The sequence below is a fragment of the Gambusia affinis genome, linkage group LG09, assembly GCF_019740435.1.
Source record: "Gambusia affinis linkage group LG09, SWU_Gaff_1.0, whole genome shotgun sequence".
In the NCBI taxonomy this organism is placed as follows: Eukaryota; Metazoa; Chordata; class Actinopteri; order Cyprinodontiformes; family Poeciliidae; genus Gambusia; species Gambusia affinis.
In genome coordinates, this window is record NC_057876.1 from 28,218,346 (window position 1) to 28,239,641 (window position 21,296).

Sequence of the window (21,296 nt, forward strand, 5' to 3'; positions counted from 1 at the left end):
AGGACGGCTAATAGTTACCCTGTGGAGAGACTATCCCACCTGAGCTGTGGAGTTCTGCATCTCCTCCACAGTTACCATGATCTTCTTTGATTAATTCTAACAGTGTCATGATGGGTTAGCAGTAAGAATCAGTAGTCGTTGTATTTTTTCATAATTATAGTGGGGAAGAAAATATTAAAAATATACAGTCATTGGTTAGGATTGTTATATTTACAAACTAAAATGTTTTTTTTTTCCACTGTCGGCTCAAGGAGAGCATTGATAAGATTTAATTTAGAGCAGCTTGTGTGTTTTCAGGGTTTTGAATGCAGAGATAAATGTTTTGGGGGGAAAAAGTAAAAAATAAATAAACTTTCATTATAAAATGACATTTTTCTATGATTAAGGGCAGAAATGTACAATGTTAAAAATAAGACATTTCCTGACATTAAAAAGTCAGAAATGTATGAGAATATTAAAGTCAGACATTTCCAAGTAAAAAAAGACAGAAATCCTCAAAAGTTTACATTATAAATTTATGAGATGCACTGCTGGATCATTTTCAAAAGGTGTTTCTTAAAATCAGATTACCGATGTCTGAAAATATACTAGTTTAGATATAGCACATTTGTGCCTTCTATTATAGTATAATATATGTTTTTTTAGGAAATGTATGACTTTGAGAATATCAGGCTTACAATTCCTGAGATTTTTGGCAGAAATGATCTACAATGGCCCTGCTACTCTGTCGTAACGCCCCTCTTTAGTTCACCGTTGAGCTGATTCTATTTACAGATGATGGATTGAAGTTTGTGGTTGCAACATAACAAAACGAGGTATAAATTGCCTTGCAGGGCATTGTTGCTACGGTTTTCGTATCAATTCATAAACAGACTCCTACTAACTGCAATCTTTCACCATCAGAACCCAGTCGACTGTTTCAAATCTGTTTATTTGGAAGAATCAACAAAAAGCCACACACATTCAACTGCAGCTGAGAGTTTTATAAGGACCTGGCGACGAGATGCAGTTCTACCTGTCACATGAGTTTATGCAACCAGTATATCTTTTTGTGCCAGAGGCACTGAATTTCAGATTTAGATGGGGGAATATTATCTGCTCTGGCATTGAACAATTGTCTTCCGGTCAAATGGAACAAATGATTGACATGCCGCTGGGAGTGAATGGAGATGGTATTCCTCCTCCTTGCTGTTCTGCAGCAATTGCAGATGTTGAGATAGGATTCAGAGGAGTTTATCTGACCAAGCCTCCAGTCAGATATGCATACAGTGCATCAGTACATCCTCCAATAATAAAAAATAAAATGTTGTTGCTTTTCTAGGAAGCCGTGCTTCATCCCAGTGTTTGTGATCAAAAGCAATGCCCCGTTTATGTCCACCTGAGTTTACTTTAAAACGCCATCTCTGAAGTTCAAACAGGATTGTTTTAGTGAAGTTTTTGAACCAAATGTGTACAAATAGTGAAGCAGTTTCCAGAAAATGGAATGTAAAGAAGAGATTGGTCCACAAAGCCTTTGTTCTACAAGAGCTAAAACTGTCCTATGTGCGGAACAGGAAACATGTTTTATCTCGGTCAGGAGGATAAGATACTCTCCCTCCACTCTCCCTCCTTGGGGCATTATTTCTTACAAGAAAGCGTTTTTCTTTTTTTGCTGTTTTTATAGCATATGTCAAAGCTGACTCCTTGGTAACCTTTGGAATCTTGACCACAGCAATAAACCTGTTACAGATTCATCTTCCCTCATGCCCTCCCTTGTCATCCAAGCCCTTAATCCTTTCACTGTGGCTTTCTGCCTGAGTGGATATATAAGTATTCACCCAGCTTGGAGGCAGAGGAAATGTGACACCGTTGTATAAAGAGAAATATAGCGATGTTGGAGAGATCCTATATAACCAGTGTTTTATTGCTGAACAGAGAGGGGAAGTGCTCCCTTGGAGGAGAGGTCATAAATGTGCTACATCAGTATCGATATTCATAATCCTTTCATTGACTTAACTGGTTTGTTACTTTGTGCGGTTCACACTGTGATACAATGACTAATGTGCTCAGCTTACTGAGGGAAAATCCAACTTCTCCAGCTACTGTTTCAAACTGCTCTGCTATATTTATTCATTCACAACATTTTTATTCTTAACAATATCATAAATCTCTGCAGGTTTGTTTGCAGGGTGGTAATTATACTTATTAAATTAGATACCTGAATCTTCATAATGTGACATCAGAGCAATAAATGCATTTCATTAATGTCAGGTCTTACAATAAAGATGCTGGAATTAAGTTCACATATATGATTTAAATTACTGTAAGCATTTAATAATGTTTCATATGAAAAATCAACACACTCAGTAATATTACTAGCCATCCATACATTGTCATTATTATTAACAAAACTTATAGTAGCATAATTATTCTCAGAGCAATTCTGTTAACTTTTGTTTTGAAAACGCTTCATTCTTAACTCTTTAGATTTATTCTTCTGTAGATTTTTCTAAAATGGTTTCAAAAGTTTCTGGATCCTGTGACAAAACCCTTCCTTAATAAGTTCTTCTCTTACAGTCAATAATTAAGTAAATAAAATATATTTATTGTTGTTTTAGATGATATTACTAGTACTGGTGGCATTTCTGTAATGTAGATATTTATGCCTTGCGTCAAAGGCATGGATCCCAATATTCCCAAACTCTTCATGCTCCATGGCAAACTGAGGTTAAAAGATCAAACACAAAACGAAGCAACATGTTGGATTCAGGTTAGCTTTCATGTTGCTGCTGATGCTCCTCCTTAGAGCTCCAGAGTTTTCTCTTCAGTTATTTAATTATTAATTGCAGTAAAAACCTGATATAGCTTCCACCCTCTAGATGTTTGTAAATTCACAGAAATTACAGTAGATTTTGTGTTTCCTCCTTTTTAACACTAAAATATCTCTGAAAAGGTGATTCTGATCAGCAGACTGATCACTGGCATACAGGGGAAAATCTACCAATATCTGATTTCCAAAAACACTCAAGCTTTCCATCTAGATCAGTGGTCTCAACCAATATGCATAAGAACCAATGCTGATCCAATCCTGATGTCGGATCATTTGCATTTTATATGGAATACAGACTGAAGCAACCCCATCACTATAAAGACCATAATTCACATAGTGAGTCTAGTCACCATCTGCAAGAAACATCTTTAAAATGTAACACAGCAGATTATTTTATGATAATTACATTCAAATTTTTGTCTAATTACCAACAATGAGAACATGACCATTTGATAAGAGGATTATTTTTTTAAAATAAAGATAAAAGATAAGACTCTAAATGTTGAGCCTGAGTTGATCCACTGTGTCTGAAACAAAGATTTTCTTTCTTTGAAAAGATTTTAGGTTGCAGTGCTTTTAGTTACTTTTATATGAAAGGTGGAGATAGAGGTAACTAACAATACGATCTGACAGAAAAATTAAAATCATAGTGCTAAGCCCACATGAATTAATAGTTACACACAATGTAATCATTTAGTTATGATACCTGGAGTCCACAAATTGCTAAAACTATGATTCTGCTTCTGAGAAAAAAACTATTCATCAACTATTCATGAAGTGCAATTTTTTAAATGAATTCACAACTATTGAAGGTTGAAAACAGAACAAAGAACTTTTAGCATCTGATTTTAGAAGATGCAATGTACTTGCTGCAGAATCAGGAGCAACATATCAGATGCTAATATCAGCAGGGCGATCCTGGGCAGGTCACCATTCCGACTCACTGGAGTCATTTTGGAGAATGCTTTAAGGTGAATATTAAACTAAATAAATACAATGATGTATTTATCTTCCTACTGATTGCAGTGTTTCTAGAGGAAGATTAATTTTCCATTAGATTACATGTGGTAGAAACCTGGTGTGTAGTTAATAATATGATCATTATTATGTCTGAAAACTACAACTCTTTTTAACAGTCTTATTGTATAATAAGGCTCACATGGAATATAGACTTTTACTTTATTTATGAAAGTTCAAGTTGTAATTATGGAGTCAAAACCTCACTTTTCTCTCTCCCTTAAGTTTTGGACTTAAGTGTTCCTGAACTGGGTTCATTTAGTTTTGGGAATTTCATGTTTATGTTTGAGTGTTTTTAACAGATTCACCCTTGTTTCTCTTGCCTCAAGGTGTCTGAGAATGTTTGCACAACTTCTCATATCTTGCATTCACCACCTGGCGCCATGACTGAAATAGTGACAATGTGCACTCATATTATAATACTCCTCCACAGTCGGCTCACTCAGCCTCATTATTAAAAAGATAAGCTCCAAAACAAATAAATACACAGCTGCATTTGTTATTTGCCAAAATGGCTCATGTTTGAAGTTAATGGCAACACACCGACTTATTTGCTTTGTGTCCTTATTTATGTAAAAAAAAACAAAATCTTCATAAGAAGAGCTGCATTAAAATTTGGAGACTGGCTAATCGAGTGCAACAGCTCCTGCAATTCAAATGAGACAAACCTGCTGAGGTGAGTTTTTCCCATTACTGCAACCTGGCTGAACTGGAAGAATTTCAACAATTGTTCTGATAAAAGACGGGCCAGTCAGAACCGATTTCAGCTCCGCTGCTCTGAGTGCAGAAACAACGCGGACAGATTGTGTGGAAACGAGAGAAAGATGACCTCCTCCTCTACCTCACTCAATTGAGTGCTTATCTTTTGCCTTACAAATGTTAAAGATGCTCATTTTCAAGTAATATAACAGGAGTTATGGCTTGGAACGCTGTGTTTACATGGATGAAACTTCCTTCAACAGGATGGTGCAGGAACCTCCTCCTCTGAGACATAAACATCACAGCTTCTAATTCTTCTTGAACAGAAACAAAGAGAATCTAATATTTGCTTCATTTACCACAGAATCCAAAATTAAACCCTTGGTTAGGTTTGTAGAAGGGATTTTTTTCCAACTGGGAATGATGAAGAAACTGTCCTGAGAGCAGCAACCTCTCAGCCACAAGCTGCTCAGCTTGTTTCTAAGAATCCCCTGAAGGCATTTGTAGCAGCGAGCTTCTAGTAGGAATAATATTTAGCTCCATAATCCAGAGCTGTTGAGCTCCAAGTTGTTGTCACTCTGACTGCAGATATGCCTCTTTTCTCTCTTATAAATGCATGAAAGTTACATGTATTAGAGGTTATTACTCTGTACCAGAGAATCTGAATATGACTCTGATCTGGAGCCAGAACACACAGACCCAGTCTGTTTCTGTGGCACTCTGCAGGGGCTTGAACTGAAAAACATAGGTCCATATTACAATAATGCATAAAATTTTTGAAATACTTGGCTACAAAAGTCTTCAGTAACTAGGGTCCAGCTTGGAATGGTATCCAGTCCATCACAGGACGACACAGAGACTCACAGGAATGAACAGCTAAAGTCAGTTTTAAAGGCATCAGTAAACCCAACAGTGATGTTTTTAGACTGTGGGAGGAAGCTGAAGCAGCCAGAGAGAATCTGCACCTGTATGGGGAGATCATGCAAACTGCATGCAGAAAGACACCAGGCAGGGATTCGAACTCAGGACCTTCTTGCTGCATAAAAACTCTGCAGCTCCAGAATAAAGTCAATTAAAAAAAAGGAAAATTCAAAAATTGTGCAACAAAAGGGATCAGTTCTGTCTTATTATCAGTCAGTTTAATTTGTGTTTTTCCATGAAAAATTCACATTTTCTACCTTTGATGAATTTCTTAAATACCTGACCTAAATTCAATGATTATGTGGAGCGACAATCCCTCTGCAGCTGGGCTGGGGTCTACAACCTTTACAGTTCACAGACATTTTTACTCTCAACTCAGTAGAAAGGATCATTTAGAGCCACACATGTTTCATGACCTTTGGAAAAAAGGTATATTGGAAGTTAACAAGTTTATTTCCTTTTCAAAATAAGGAAAAACATAAAAGTTTTGCAAAAAGAGGAGGAATACATTTTCTTTAAGTGATGCTGTTTTTATAGACAGCATAACAAAAGCAATAGTTTTCAACATAATAACAAACATTGATCTAAAAATAATAATTTTAAGAAGCTGTAATTCTGTTATGAAAATTCAAATTGTGTTAACTGCTCAAGATTACATTTGATAACATCTGTATTTAGATGGCTGTGAATCAATTTAAGCGCCATTAATATGGAGTTTTTCAAGCTGCACAACTTTACAGCAAACATTTACTGTGTTGTTGCATGGAGACAAAATGAAACATTTACAGAAATGTGAGGGGTCACCCACATTGAGATACTGTTTACTTTGTTGCTCTGAATAAAGATTTTATTTGTTGAGGCATGAAAAGTAATTAATGTGGAAAGACATTGAGCACTCATTATGCTTCATATTTATTAATTACAGCAGCTTAGGGTCACTAATAAACAGTTGTAGGCATAAAGTACTGTTTGTACATTGTAAACAGAAATAACTAATTGGATTTGTTGTTCTGGACCTTTGACCTTCGATTTGAAAATCAGATTTTATCACAAAGTATGAGTTAGTTTTTATGGTAAAGTCAGTATTTGTTGCCTCAGCACAGGAAAGGCGTGTTGGATGTCAGAGCTCAAACAAGCATGGAGTGAACTTACAAATTCGAGCCCTCCGTCATCGCTGACATTGATGTTCCACCAGGGCACATTTTGACATCAGCGATTAGAAGCCTGCTTTTCCAGCCTTCTTGGTCTGGAAGAGAATCGCTCCTGGCCTATAAATATTAATTGAGCTGGTCTACGCCGTGTAGAAATAACTTATGTAAATTTATAAATTGAGGGCTATTCACCTCAAAGCAATTTGTTGATGAGGTAAGTGGAGATCCAAGCCGGAGTGCGCTGAGAGCAGCTCTCCGCGGTTCTGTCGCCTCTGATACACAATTTCCTTTCTCATGGAGGGTTTTTGACACAATGAGGCAGATGTGCAGAGAACAGAACCTCTTTCCTTATTACGTTAAATTGATTTGGGGTCCAAACGCAGCGCAGTAAATGTCCTTTCAGACAGAGAAACTTGTATCCAGCCTCATTTGTTCATTCTTACTTTTCTTTAGGTTAAATGTTGTCGTGTTCATTTTAAACATGGCCACCTCACCACCTCAGGGACAACAGTTTGGTACTGGTGTTATAGCCGAAAGAAAAAAGTTTTTAGTCAACATAAAGGTTAAAGCAGAGCATTAAATGTGAAAATGATTAGTGGAAATGTTTCTCCTGTAAGGCTGTGGTTCCTTGTGTGAGTGCAGTAATTGTCCTGCAGCATTTCCCTTGATAAAACTGATTTTGTCTTTGCCTCTTAAATGCATTTCTTGTTTCACTTCAAGGCATTTTCAAAGAAAGGAACCTGCTACTTTTTCTTCTTCAAGCAATGTACTAACCTACTTTTATTTGGCGCTGTCAGTCTTTTTTTTTTTTTTTTCAGCGTTAGGTACATTCTTTTCTTTTTAGACTGAAGTTCTGTCTTACGTTCATGCTTCATCTCCACAGCTGATGCTTTCAGATCTGATTAGAGAGCCATGAACATGTTGATCCCAGACCTGGATGCTCTGTCCGGTGGGTGGCATTTATCTGGAGCTGCAGGTCCCATCTGTGCAGGTTTTTGAGAGCTGATGGATTAAATGCAACAAAAGATTTCCAGGGGAGGAACACTTTAGGAGATCTCAGTAAGATGGAAAAATATAGGAGAGAAGTATTGCATAATTCAGGCTATATTTTATATCAACTATATTTTACTTCTATCAGTGGGATTTCATATTTTGCCTGTGTTAGTGTATTTCATTTAAATTATAATTTTTGCTGTTTGCAAAATAATTCTTCAGAATAACTTTGAACCAAGACAACAATTCCAACATTTATATTTATTTATGAGTGTTTATTGAAATGAAGACATGAAATGTTGAGGAGTGTTGTCATTCATAGTTTCTCATTCTTCACAACTGTAATATTTTGCGTGTAATCCTGTCTGTTTATGTTCTCTGCTCCAAAGTATTTTTGCATTTTGTTGGGCTACAATCTCAGACATCAGTGTATATTACTGGGATTTTGTCTGACAGACTAACAGAAATTAGTGCATAATCACAAAGAGAGTTTTTATACAAATAAATAGTTAAGTGGTGTTATTAACTCCTCATCCCCTTTTGATCTGATACTCCTAAATAAAATCCACTGCAGCCAACTTCCTGTCTTGTTTTTCCATTCATGACTACTAGAACCTGCAGTCAGTTGGGAATATTCCAGTTCCAGACACCTGATTAAAACATTAGATAAAGACACCAGAATAAGCCGTCGAACTGAAATTTATCAAAGGCCTTTGAATTTAGGAATTACCAATACTGATCAATGCTTCATATCACCTCTTTTATTCACAAGGCTGAGCGCAGTTCTTCCCAGGTTTTCAGTGCATGTTCTGATGGTTTCCTGCATTATTTTGCAAGTTTCAGTTCTCTGACTGAGATAAAGATGAAACACTCAAAGTAAGAAAAACATTGAGATGTGAACACAGTTTAAACCTTGTCCCACTTTAGTCGATGTGTTCAAATCTCTTTCATATTAGGCACTCCTGTCTCAGAAGCATTGTTCCTGTTAAAAGTATTGATGAAACAATCAGAAATCGTTTCCTCTGTCTGGTTCACTTTATTGGCTACTGAAATAGATTGTGAGGCCGAGTATGGTTTGGACTGAATATGCTAGATGGCTAAATATCATGATTCTGATGTTAAATCTGACTGAAATTCAAGGCCACGCCACACCTGTTCACTTGATCTGCCAAGGACACGTCTTCTGTGCATCCATGTATTTCCATCAGGAGGCTTTTTACAAACCAACCCGCTCCCTGTTTCTTAACAAAGTATCTATTGACACGCTGTTCGTACCAGTTTTCCAACTCTCTTTTGGTCTCCTTCACATTTGATATTCTCTCTGGCCCCGCATCCACCTCTCATGTTATTTGCTGCAGTCGATATCCATCTTCCCAGCGTGCGACGGGTGTTGGAGAAAAGTTCCTCCCGCAGATCAAATGGTCGGAAATCAAGATGCTTCCTCAGCATGTTCCCTTGGCTGGTGACTTTGAAGGAGATAAGCCCTCTTGCTGCGCTCGCAGAAACGCCTCACTTTCCCAAAACAACAAGAGCACAGTTTGATTGCATCCAATTCTGTGACAATAAAGCAGGTTGTCTGAATGAAAGCCAGACACGTTTTAGTTATGTAAGACAACGAGAGGAGTGTTGCAGAGTCTAACCTTCTCACTTCCATCTCCTGCTGTGAGCATCTCTCTCAATACTCTGCCTTCCACTTTCTTAAAAGTCTTTCACTTCGTATCCCTCCAAGCCCCCCAGTCTGTCTCAATCTTTCACACACACAAGTAACAGCAACTCTTACATATTAGACTCCGGGAGTTTAAAACTTTTCCGGTGGATCTTGTGTTTGTCTGAAGTGGAAGCTTTGTGTCAAAATAGAAACTCTGGCTGCTGCTCTCTTTGATGCAGTAGCTGACACTTTGGAACCTTAATGAACAGCACTCCCTGAGGAAACATGCCACAATATCGATTGAAATGACTTTGTCTGGCCTGTGTCGCTGTAAGGTTTACACAAAAGCCACCCATTGGCCGACTGGCCACAGACAACAGAATGTAGAGGCGAATGTTTGGCGTTAAACAGCTGCTTTTTTCCCGCCTGCACTGCGCACTCCCACAGGTCTTTTGTCCATAAGTGGCTTGATTGGTGGTTTGAAACTATTTGCGTTTTGCTTATTGTTTCCTGCAAGCCCACACAGTGATTTGTTTATCTTTTATGTCTGTGTTTTTCGCAGCAATGCACCTTTTTGGTCTCAACTGGCAGCTTCAGGAGTTGGAAAACCAGCCAGCTTTTGAAAACGGGGGAGTTGGGAAGGCAGGGCCCACCCAGTCAAGCGTAGTAACAGCTCTAGCTGCTGATGGTGAGAAAAAAAGACACTGACATCTCCTGTACAATTAATCCTGCTGTTTCAAATCATTTTATTTTCTCGTGCCATATTTGAATACAGAAACATTTGTGACTTTGCTTTTTAAATGTGCTAAATTGTTTTTATTGCAGGGTTGCTTCTTTTATGTCATTCTAAACTCCCAGTGGTGTCAAGCGAAAGCAAACGTTGACTTGTCTGACACACTTGGATGGAGGCGTAAATGAAAACTATGAAGGATTTTGTGCCAAAGATTGTTTGTGTCAGCTCTCAAAGACTCCCCTATCTGACTATCTATATCTATCCTTCTTCCCTCATTTTCTCTGACATTTTCCTTCACTTGAAGCATTTTTCTTTTTTTGTGCTAGCTGAAGTGATTAGAAATGATCTGAGCTCCTTTATTGGTCCTAGTGGACATTACGACCTCGTGTTCCTATAAAATGGGTCTTAGATGTCGTCTTGACATTGTTCTTATGACTGAAACTCTTTTGGCTCATTTTAAACAGGAAGCAGGAAAAACTAACTTGGTGCCACTAACATGTTCCATCCTGCTCCAAAAGCTCTGTCTATTAATACTTCTGAAAGGTTTTAATGATTGTGATCATTAATAAAAGATTCATGACACTCTTTTTAGATCTTTATGAGCACTTTGGATTATGGCATCTTATTCTTTCAACTGAAGCATTGTGCTTTCATTAAAGGAATTCCTCTTGAATTATTTATATTGTACAAGCTGAGTTGTTTTTCATCTTCCTCAATTCCCCTTTCATGTGGCGTCCCTCAAGGCTGTCCTCTCAGTCCAACTGCTTAGTTAAAGTTATTCTGAGCATAGAAAATCTTCAAATTTATGTTTACTAAAACAATTATTTTCTATCATCATGCTATTGGGCTGATTGTTATTAAATTATAAATCAGGCACAGTTTTACATTTTTACACTTTGACGTCCATGTTGGTGTTTTATTCTTTTTGGCAACTTTTAAAAATCATTTGAAAGTTATTTTGACACATTTAGACTTCATGAATATATTAATTCTGTTGGGAAGATTCTTTTCATCCGGGTCACTCCTCTTTCCTGACTTCAACAAAGTGTTTCAAATCTAAGAAAGACCACTGTACTGTAGTGTATTTGTGGGTATCAGCTGCTCTGTCGTCTCCAAATTGTCCAAAATTGTGTGGGATAAAACCTGCCACTTAATAACCAAGAACAACAAAATTGTTTTTCCTGTCACTGTACGACATCTGTTTGCTCGAATTAGTTAAAACTCTCCTTATTTAAAAATGAATAAATACTGTTGGGCATTTTTTACCAAGCCAGTTTTTTTTTTTATCTCTGTACTTTCTTGAAAATAATCATTAGCTGACAAGTTAGTAGTTGCAGAACAAAAGAAACTATTAAAACTGAGTAGTTCAGGCTTTAGTTGTCTCTGTGTTTGTACTTTGCAAAAACTTGTCTCCTTACTTCCAACCCTGCTAACAGAACTGATTTGTTACTGTTTTGCTAGATGCTTTTAAGCTGTTTCACATTGAATTCATCTGGTTTTTAGACAGTTTGAACATTGGTGGAAGGTGCACAAGGTGTTCACCCTCCACACTCAAGCATGTTTAAAAAACAACTACTGTGGATATTTTCAGCAGCTAAAAACCTGAATCGGACCCAAACACACTTTAAATATTTACTACTCTGAACTGAGCTGAACCGCTTCTAGCTTTTTGAAAGCCTGGTTTTGGGCTGGTGCGTTGCAAAGGCACAGCTAGAACGTGCAATTACAGAGCATAACAGGGAATCTTTTAACAATTTATCATTCTTACCAAGTTCAATGTTAAGGTACAATGTTCTGTCTTAACAAAAAAAAAACAAAAAAACGGGGGCTTTACTCATTTTTTTTTTTTAAATAAAAAGACATTCATTCTGTATCTTTAAAACTCCACCTTCAAATAAATAGAGCCCTGCAAAATAATTCATACATTTTTTTTCACTTTGTAACCTCAAACTATAATAAGTACTGGATAACTGTGAAGTGTGACATGCATATGTGCTATAATCTCTGTAGCCAATACTTTGTTAAGCTGATTATTACTGCAGTTACAGCTGAAAGCTTTTTAAAGTGTCTAACTAGCAGCTTCACACTCTTCTCAGCAGACACTTTTCCTCCAGTATGACTGAGCTTAAGCTGCAGACATACATTTTTAAGCTTTGTCACAGATTCTTGGTTGGAGTTCAGTCTGGACTTTGACTGGGCCATTATAGCATATAGACCTGCTTTAATCATAAATCATTCAAATGTGTCTCTTGCTGTGTGCGAACGGGTTCCTGTCCTGCTGGAAAGTGAACTTCTGCCTCAGTCTCAGGTCATTTTCAGCCACCTTCTGATATTTTCTTTAGCATCGCAGTGTTTTTGTCTTTAGCTGCAGCTGCATTTCCATCAGATCCAACCTTCCTTGTCCCTCCAGAGTACAATGGGCCTCTTGGCTACGTCTCCTGTCAGTTTATTTCAACTTCCATGTCTTGGTAGATTCCTGCTGATTCTTCCTCTTTTCCATTTTGGAAAAAAAATGTAAAAGATGTATTATTTTTTTCCAGTTTACAAATATGATTCATTTTGTGATGATTTAGACCATAAAAAATGCACAAAAGTTTTTGTTTGTGTCTTGAAATTATGGGGTGTAGATACTTTAGCAAAGTGCTGGAAATGACACATTGCTGCATAATGTTAACAGTACAAATGTTAACATTATGTAGTTTCTAACACAAATGACAAATATATGATTCGTAACAATAAACAAATGCATTATTTATATTATTATGTACCTTTGCTACAGATTTCTAAGAGTTTCAAATAAACCTGCAGATGTGATGCTTAAAATATTTGAACACAATCTGTCTTCAAAAAAATAAACTTCCATTTGTATCCTATGCAACTTATGCATGCATTTTGAAATGTGCTTCCTAATGGTGCCAATACAAGGACATCAATGTTGGGAATCACAGCGACTGATGTTTGGCTTTTTGTACCATAGTAGCAATAATTGCCTCCCGTACAGATTCAGCTTTTCCTGCTTCCAATCTGCTGTAAGTCAGCAGGAACAAGCAGCAGCAGCAGCAGGAAAACTGTCTCTGACCTGCTTCTACATGCCCACTACTAGTGATGCTTTCCAAAGCTTTGGACCATTTACAAAAATGTTTAAGGCACTTTTTTCCTTCAAATATATTCTTTCAGAAATTTACACAACAGATATATTATAAGTGTTTCAACAGATAAAGAATCTAAAAATGCTTTGAGCCTTTTGGGACACTTTGATTGTAGCTTCTGATGGTTATACAGGCCGCCAAAACAAAACCAACATTTCTAAATAAAAGATACAAGAATTTTTTTTTTTTTCAAGCTACAGCGATGGTTTGTGGTTACAGAGACAAAACCAGAGTAAATATAGTTGTGATTTACTGCTCATTTAATAACATTTATTGTCGCCTTTAGCACACTTTATCTGCATTTCTTTGGAAATTTTTGGCAGGATGGATTTGCTGTCATCTATTGTGACCTCCAGTTGGCAGAGCACAGCAGCTCAGCGCTGGCCATTTGATACCAGCTTGTGGTCACTTGTGTGCACTTTGCTTTCATTTTCCTGCAGCACTGCACAGTATGAGCATAAAAACCAAATTAGATGTCTATAAACATCAGTGTTAAATGGTTTTTCCAGCGTCCCCTTGGATCTACTCAATTTTTTCTCTAATTGATAAGAATTGTGGACTTGCAGCAGTAGATCTGGATCAGAACCTGGAACAGCCCTCTCCTCATAATAGGTGGTGTTAAAGCTACTTTTTGGATTGGTTGTGGTAGAAACCTGCTGTTGCAACATGATGGATTCTGCATCGTCTCCATCTTCTACAGTAAAAATAGAAAAACAATAATTCTTACTTTGTTGTGATCTCCCATTAATATGAACATAACTACTTATTTATCTGCCAAGATCTTACTAATAAAAAGTGAAAATGAGAATATTTTAGGATCTGATGTTGGTTAATTACCAGAGAAATTATCTCCTGAAATGTAAAGATTTCTGAAAACAGTATTATTTTCCAGGCTTTGACTTAGAAACATAAAATAACTACAATTCAGCTCAGACATTTTTTCAGACATTTTTATTTTGCTTTCACTCTAATTTCAAAAAATAAAAATTTTGCGCAAAATACCAGAACTTTAGTGTATTCCAGCTTTGAAAACACGTTTTAGGCAAAGATGTCATAATCCTGTCAGAAGCACAACTGCAACAAAGATAACTGTAGTTAATAAAATCATATCTCATAATCTTCTTGTTATATTAGGTATAATGGTGAATCAAACTTATTCAGATTTTGACACATAAATGTAACAGAACAGGTGTGTGTGTGTGTGTGTGTGTGTGTGTGTGTGTGTGTGTGTGTGTGTGTGTGTGAGGGGGGTGGGAGGTGTGGGCGAGTGTGTGTGGGTGAGTGTGTGTTAATACTCACTTATTCAATACTGGAGGTTAGAAATTTAATGAACAAACTGAATTTAAATCAGTTTCAGCTGAAGATGTGTTAAAACTGATTTGTTAACATCCTGATTCAGTCGAGTAAAACGTTTGAGAGCAGATTATATGGCACCTGCAAATAATTTATTTAAATTTGTTGTGAAAGTTTTCATCCATTCATGGTCCAAAATAATGCAAATAAGCTCTAATTTACGTAATAAACCTCACTAATATTATTTCTCTTTTCAAGAAGCTCTTTCCACAAGGGTGTGCCACAATTCTGCTGCTTTTTTCCTCCTTTAAAAAAATCCTAGCAGTTTTTAGTTTAATTTATCTAAATTATGGTTTTGGTTTTAAGCACAAAAATCAAGTCAGTCTATTTTCTTTGTACTTGATTTCAGAATGAACTTGAGTTCATTCTTTCCTTCCAGAAACAGTTCTGGTGTGTTTTTGAATTTTTGCCCATTACAACATCCAGATGTGACTAAGCATCAACTGTCATGTTTTGAGATAAAGTTGCAGAATTTGGAGGTATCCACCATTTTCATTATTCCATTATTCTTAGCTAGTGCAGCATCAGTGGCAGTAATTCAGCCCAGAACCATGATGGTGCCACCACCGTGCTGGTTCATTGTTCCAAACCTTTGAAGCCTCATCTTGACTCCTCCAAACATTGTCACTATGACCATAAAAATGAATACTTTTCTACACTGAATATGATTGTTTTTCTCTCAAAGCATTTGGCATGTGCCTGAGGAGCAGCTGCAACTTTCAATCAAGCCTAAAGGTGTTAATATTGGAGCGTGTGAAATTTGCTTCACTGTGGCCACAGGTGTTCCAGCAGTTTCCAGTTCATGGCCGACACGAGCCCCAGTGGACTCTGATCATCCTAAATAACTTTCTTTCATCTGAAGAGGACGGTCTGCATCAAACCTGGCTATTCTGAAAACATAAAGCTTTCTGAATGGATGGCCTACATTTTATTGAAGATTATTTAAAAGGCAGGTCTTGTATGCATCATTATATAATAGAATATTTATATATTTAAGCTTTTCAAGTAGTTTAGAGAAAATCAGCAATAAATTCAAATTCATGCTTTGAATTTATTGTTTTTCCACACTTGAACAAGTGTTGAGACATTTCACAGTTGATGAGTAAATATAAACATCTGACTAGAAATGTTCTGCACATCTTAAACAGAGGGACAATTTTTATGTTCCCTGGCTGCATTTAACTGGAAATGAAAATAAACATTCATGTTGTCACGGTTGAAAGAAGAATTTTTATTATGCTTTTTCACATACCCTATAAAACTTTAATTATAACCTCAAGCTTACAAAATTTCATATCAGATTTTTATCTTTAATAAAGAGGAAGACAAAATAAATAAGTTTGTGTAAAACTAGACCTCAAAATCCCCTTAAGTACTCAAATGTTATTACAATAACTGTGCTGATAAAAAAAAAAAAAAACAGATAGATTTACATCTAAAATAAATATAGAAGCATAAACTAAAACCTGTCGTGATGAGTTAATGGGTTTTTAAAGTACCGGATTGTACATAAATTTAATCAAGCAAAGATTTAAATGACAATTAAGGACAGATGCTATAGTAAAAACATAAATAAATAAAAACATTACCTCCACTGTCCTCTGATAACTGAACCATGGGGAATCTACAGAGATCTTTCACCAACTGAGTCACTTCAGGCCTCTCTGTAATCTTGGGTTATTGTGTATTCATCAACAAGCAAGCAGGCCATCTCAGCTCACCTTTACTGCAAAAAACAACCAAATGAATCTCCGAGCACAGAGTGGCTGTTTAAAATGCACAGCCACGGAAGCATTAATTGAGTTGAATAGGCCAGGCAAAAGCTCAATTGTTTAAACTGGGCTAGATTTAAATCCTCATAAGTACTGCTAATTAAGATAGCATGAGGCAGGTTTTGGACTGTTTAAAGGCAATCAATAGCCAGCTATTATTCTCCCCAGAGGTAAACTTGGCTTCCAAGCCTCACTTTGACTGAAGCGGAAGTGACAGGCAATGGCCTCATTACACACCCAACACTGAGGCATGCAAATAAAGGAGGTCTGGCACAAACAGATATAGTCAGAGCTACAGTACATGTGTCGGCACACCACAATGCCTCTGAAGAGGAGGGGCAAAGCCAAGCTCGCTCTGTATCTTCTATAAGCATGCATACACCAGCCACAGACTTTTTTATGGCCATAGCTTCATGCATTTTACTTTTTAATAGGAAAATTTGTTCAGGTGATAAAACGTTGACCACCTCAGTTTTCCTTCTAAGTACATACTATGCTCTATAACCTGCCAGTGAATCTTGGCACTCTACGGTAATGGTTGGAGAACATCATTCAGCAAATTTTGATTTGCAGCTCCTGCTCTGGCAAGGAAGCTCTAAGTGCTTCTGACAGATTTCATTTACACTTTATCTGATATGAAGCCTCACTCCATGAACCACAAGGACCAAAAGCAAAATGGGAGGTCTGCCCTGTTGGTGTGTTATAAAAAGACAAATATATATGTTTCTTTTTATTTATTCTGCTTAACAGGGCTTGGAAACAGGGCTTGTAATCCTGTCATGCTTGGTCACTGCCCATCTGTAGGAAATATGAAACTCACAGTTATGTATTGTCTTAATTGAGAAACACTGGAAAGCAACAGCAAAGAAAAACCCAAAGAGAAATAATTTATGAAAGCTGTAAGATGTGAGTGGTTTATGTGACTGAATGAAGAATGTCTTTTCTTTTCTTTGCTATAGGAAAGCCTGTGATTCTTCAACCTGAAAACAGCTCCATTGATACCGGACAGGTGGACATCGGAAAGCGGGTGGCTCAGAGCGTCCCACCAGGGGTGTTCTGGCGCTCTCAGCTCAGCATGGATCAGCCACACTTCCTTAAATTCAACATCTCTGTGCAGAAGAGCGCACTGATTGGAGTTTATGGGCGAAAGGGTCTCGTACCGTCACACACTCAGGTAAAGAAACCCTGGAAATATTGCTTTTTTGTACTGAACAGGCGCTGATTGGGAAATCTGCTGCTGTTGAGTTCTACTTTATTTCATTTGTTTAGAAATGTGGAAACATGTATTTAAGATTATCATATACCACTTCTGAATTTGAAGTATAAGTACTTCTTGATCAATTGTTTAAAATGGAAATTGTGGAAAAAAATAATACGGCTATAAAACTATTTGATGTCTGCCTTGCGTATCAAGGAGCTCCACCTTTGATCAATAACGCTCCAGCATTGCCCACCACTGCACTTAATGCAAAACAATGTTTGAAACCAAATTTCAAGATAACCATTTGGCCTATTTCACCACTGATTCTCCTATTTATTATACAACCACTTAGTAATATGGAAAATATTAAAATTTCATTTCAAATGATTTGATGTTTGAATACAGAAAAAAAGTTGGTGACATCATCGTAAAATTAAGTTTCGTTGTCCACATTCTGCATTACACTGGGAATTTCACACCCTTGATCCCAGTATACATGCACAATTTAGAACAGAAATATTTCACAAACATGACAGGAGTTGGTGTTTCACAGAAATGTTTGTTTTTCCATAAACTTAGACCTGTGGAGCAAATTTGTCAATATACAGCACACATGGCAAAATAGAGAACAGTGTGACATTTGCTTTAAAGCATAACACAAAGATATTTAGTTTCAATAATAGAAAATAAAATAAATCATTGCCAAACATAATACCATTTAATTAAGTGAAAAATGATGCCAATTCTTCATGACTACAGAGTTGATTTTGGTTATGAAACTGTTTCAGTTTTAATCTGAAATGATTACAGGGTTTAGATTTAGTTCTGCAGGAACAGGTTTCCACATGTTGACCCTTCACACAAAAAGGGTCAAGACAGATTTTAAATAAAAGCCACATAACAATTTTAAACGGATGCAACCATAAAATACCGAGGAGCCTGGCGGTTTAAGCATCTAAAAATAAGTTTGTGAGAAGTTAGTTTCTTGTTTGCCATTATTTATTCTAGAGGTTAAACATAAATATTTGCATCAAAACATGTAAAATGTTTTTCTATTGCAACCTGCACTACTTCATATAAGTACTGCTAAACGGCCAAACCTTATATGAAGTGTATTTTTGTTTTCCATGTCATTATACTAATCTGCCACCAGTTAATTATTTGCAGTTTTTCATTATATTTTTGTTATTCTATAGCTTCATCAAATCTTTCTCATCAATGTGTTGCCAAAATGGAAATCTAAAATCAGCTTTCACCAAATAATTGAATAAATTATAATGAAATAATAATTTGTTTTAACATTGAAATTTTTCTTACTTTCAACACAATATAAACTTTGTCAATAAATCCTAATTATTTATGGTAATTTATTTGTCCTTATTAATTCACTAACTGTGTTGTGAATTTTGAACATCTGCTCACTTGTAAATATAAACTTAGTTTTGTTTTTGTCTGTGTTTCCTTTCCCATAAAAATACTCTAATACCAAACTGAAGTGTTTCCAGAATGCCTGACGACCAACTCTTGAATGACATTTCTGTGTCTGGTGTGTGCTGATGGTGATGAAAGCTCTCAGACAATAGCTATTTTCCTCACTTAACAGAAAAAGCTCTCAGCTTCACCTTCTACTCATTCGCTCTTAGTATAGGTGGGCTTTACTTAAGTATGGAGTGTTAGGGCCACACTTTGATGGGAAAAAAGTTCAATATAAGTAACAATAGGTGAGTTGGGGTGCACTTCCAAGGCAAATAAAGGAAAGAAAGGACAAATGGAAAAAGGTAATGGAACAAAATCAAAGTCCAAAGCATCCTTATTAGCAAGACACTACGTTCATGTTTTAAGCCACTGCTATTCCGACACTCATTCTTGTCAATGTGCAACATTGTGTCCATTGTGTCTGCCTCTAAACTACATTCTGCTCAGGTACTGGAGGAACAAATCAATGCATTTACTTAACTGAGCATGAAAGACCCCAATGAGAGATATTGACTGTTCGTCGCATTCACTCCTTGGAAGACAAGACAGCATTTAAGTGCAACAACCTTTCCACCTTTGTCAAATATAGACTTCCTCCATCAGCTATTGAGTGTCTGTCTGTGATGATACAAATCAGACAAGTTGGAAGAAAGTAACTTTTTTTTTTTTTTTTTGAGGTTTGCATTCAGTCAGTCTGTGCGTTCAAAGACTTGGGAATGCACAGACTTTTCCCCTCTATCCATGAGACATCTGGGAACCTCTTCACTCTTGGTCTCATGACTGCTATTCACCTGTATTGTTAGATTGAGATGAGTTGGGGAGCTTCCACACCAGGTAATCAAGATGTATGCGTTTGGCCAGGCGCTGCAATGCTTGTGGGATGAACTGTTTTATTACTTCCCCCTCAAGTCAACAACACAAGAAGTCAACTTCTGCCAGGTTAATATCTCTTCCCAACCCACTCAACGTCTCTCCAAGGAGTTTGAACCAGGATGTTGACTTGACCTCTCTTCTGCTTTATGCACATTTATGTTTGCAGAGACTCTGAGTTTGATGTATTTTTTATGCTTCTTTCAACCATTTTAGAGAACTGCAGGGTTGTTTATTCTGTTGTGAGAGAGGAAACAGTCTTCACTCACTTCAAAATAAAAGCATGCATATATATCTTCTAACTACTTAAAGAATTCTTAAGTCAATGACTAAAACTTCAACACAGATGTCAAACTAAATCCAACTGAAAATTAACAAAACAGCAAAGTAAATTAGGAAAGAAAGGACAAAGTTTTAAAGAACATAGGATATTTCTTGCAATTTTTCTTTGTTTCACTTTCAGCCTCTCTAGTACCAGGTTTTGTGGTACTAGAGAGCGCCTGCTGAAGATACATGTAATGTTTGCACTCTGAGCACCTCGGTAGCATGGATAGTGTGCATGCAGTGGGGGATGTTTGGCTTTGTAGTCACATGGTTTGTAGAAGTTCTTTCCAAAGTCAGAGAAGTATGGCTGAGGCTGGTGGAAGTGGGAAAAAAAAATCCCTCTTATGCTGCAGAAACAGCATCACTGAGCTGCTTCCACATAATCAGCTTGGACGGATCGCATCCAGCTCGCCTCATTAAAGGTGCCAGAACTATTTTTCTAAATGTTTTTCTTGTAAAAATACAAAGTAGATACAAAAAATAGAGAAGGGAAACACAAAATCAGGCTAACGAGATAAAATAAAAGAAAAAAATAAATGGTAACAAGAATAAGAAATGTGCATTACTAGTCTCTCAAACAACCTTTTTCTCTTTTTCCAGTCAGCCAAGAAATTCTTGAAATTGTCTGAATTTACAAATGTCTGTTTGTATGATCTTTCTAATATTCATGTCAGGCTGTGCTTGTGTCAAAATAACCTTGTTGACTTTGATCTATTGTGGCAGCCACTATGCATGAATAAACAAACTGTTATATATCTGCAGAATGTCAACATTTGTGTAAAAATGTTTAAACTGTTCCACAAGCACATTTTCTTCTTATATTGTAACATAATGTGGAAATTGTTAGAAATCTTGCAGGAATCTCCATATGAAAACTGAAAAAGAACGGTGCTTTTTCACTCGCAGTAACCTGCCTCATCTAGGTTTGAATTGCTGCTCTTTTCAAAATGCAGCTACAGAGCCAATCTGTATGCATCACACTCCTTAGCAGCCCACAGACTCTTTTTTTCAGCCACAGACTTCAGTGTAGACGCAGTACATCTGTGTAGCTAACAACTGCTTTAGCCTGGGGATCTGCTGTCTTCATCTGCTGTGCTACTTTGCAGCCTGCAGCCTGTTTGGGGATTGTTTGTACTGTATGCACTGAGCTGTTTTTTTGCTACACGTTACGGCTCCAGTC

General features: G+C 36.8%; 1 protein-coding gene across 2 annotated transcripts in view; it reads left to right on the top strand.

Moving 5' to 3' along the window:
- si:dkey-237h12.3 (teneurin-3) overlaps positions 1-21,296 on the top strand; it is a 185,390-nt gene that overhangs the window by 89,878 nt on the left and 74,216 nt on the right. For both annotated transcript variants that reach the window (XM_044126705.1, XM_044126706.1), the window contains exons 6-7: positions 9,801-9,926; positions 17,205-17,419. In XM_044126705.1, the coding sequence (XP_043982640.1) occupies positions 9,801-9,926; positions 17,205-17,419 (341 nt within the window). The remainder of the gene's footprint in view (positions 1-9,800; positions 9,927-17,204; positions 17,420-21,296) is intronic.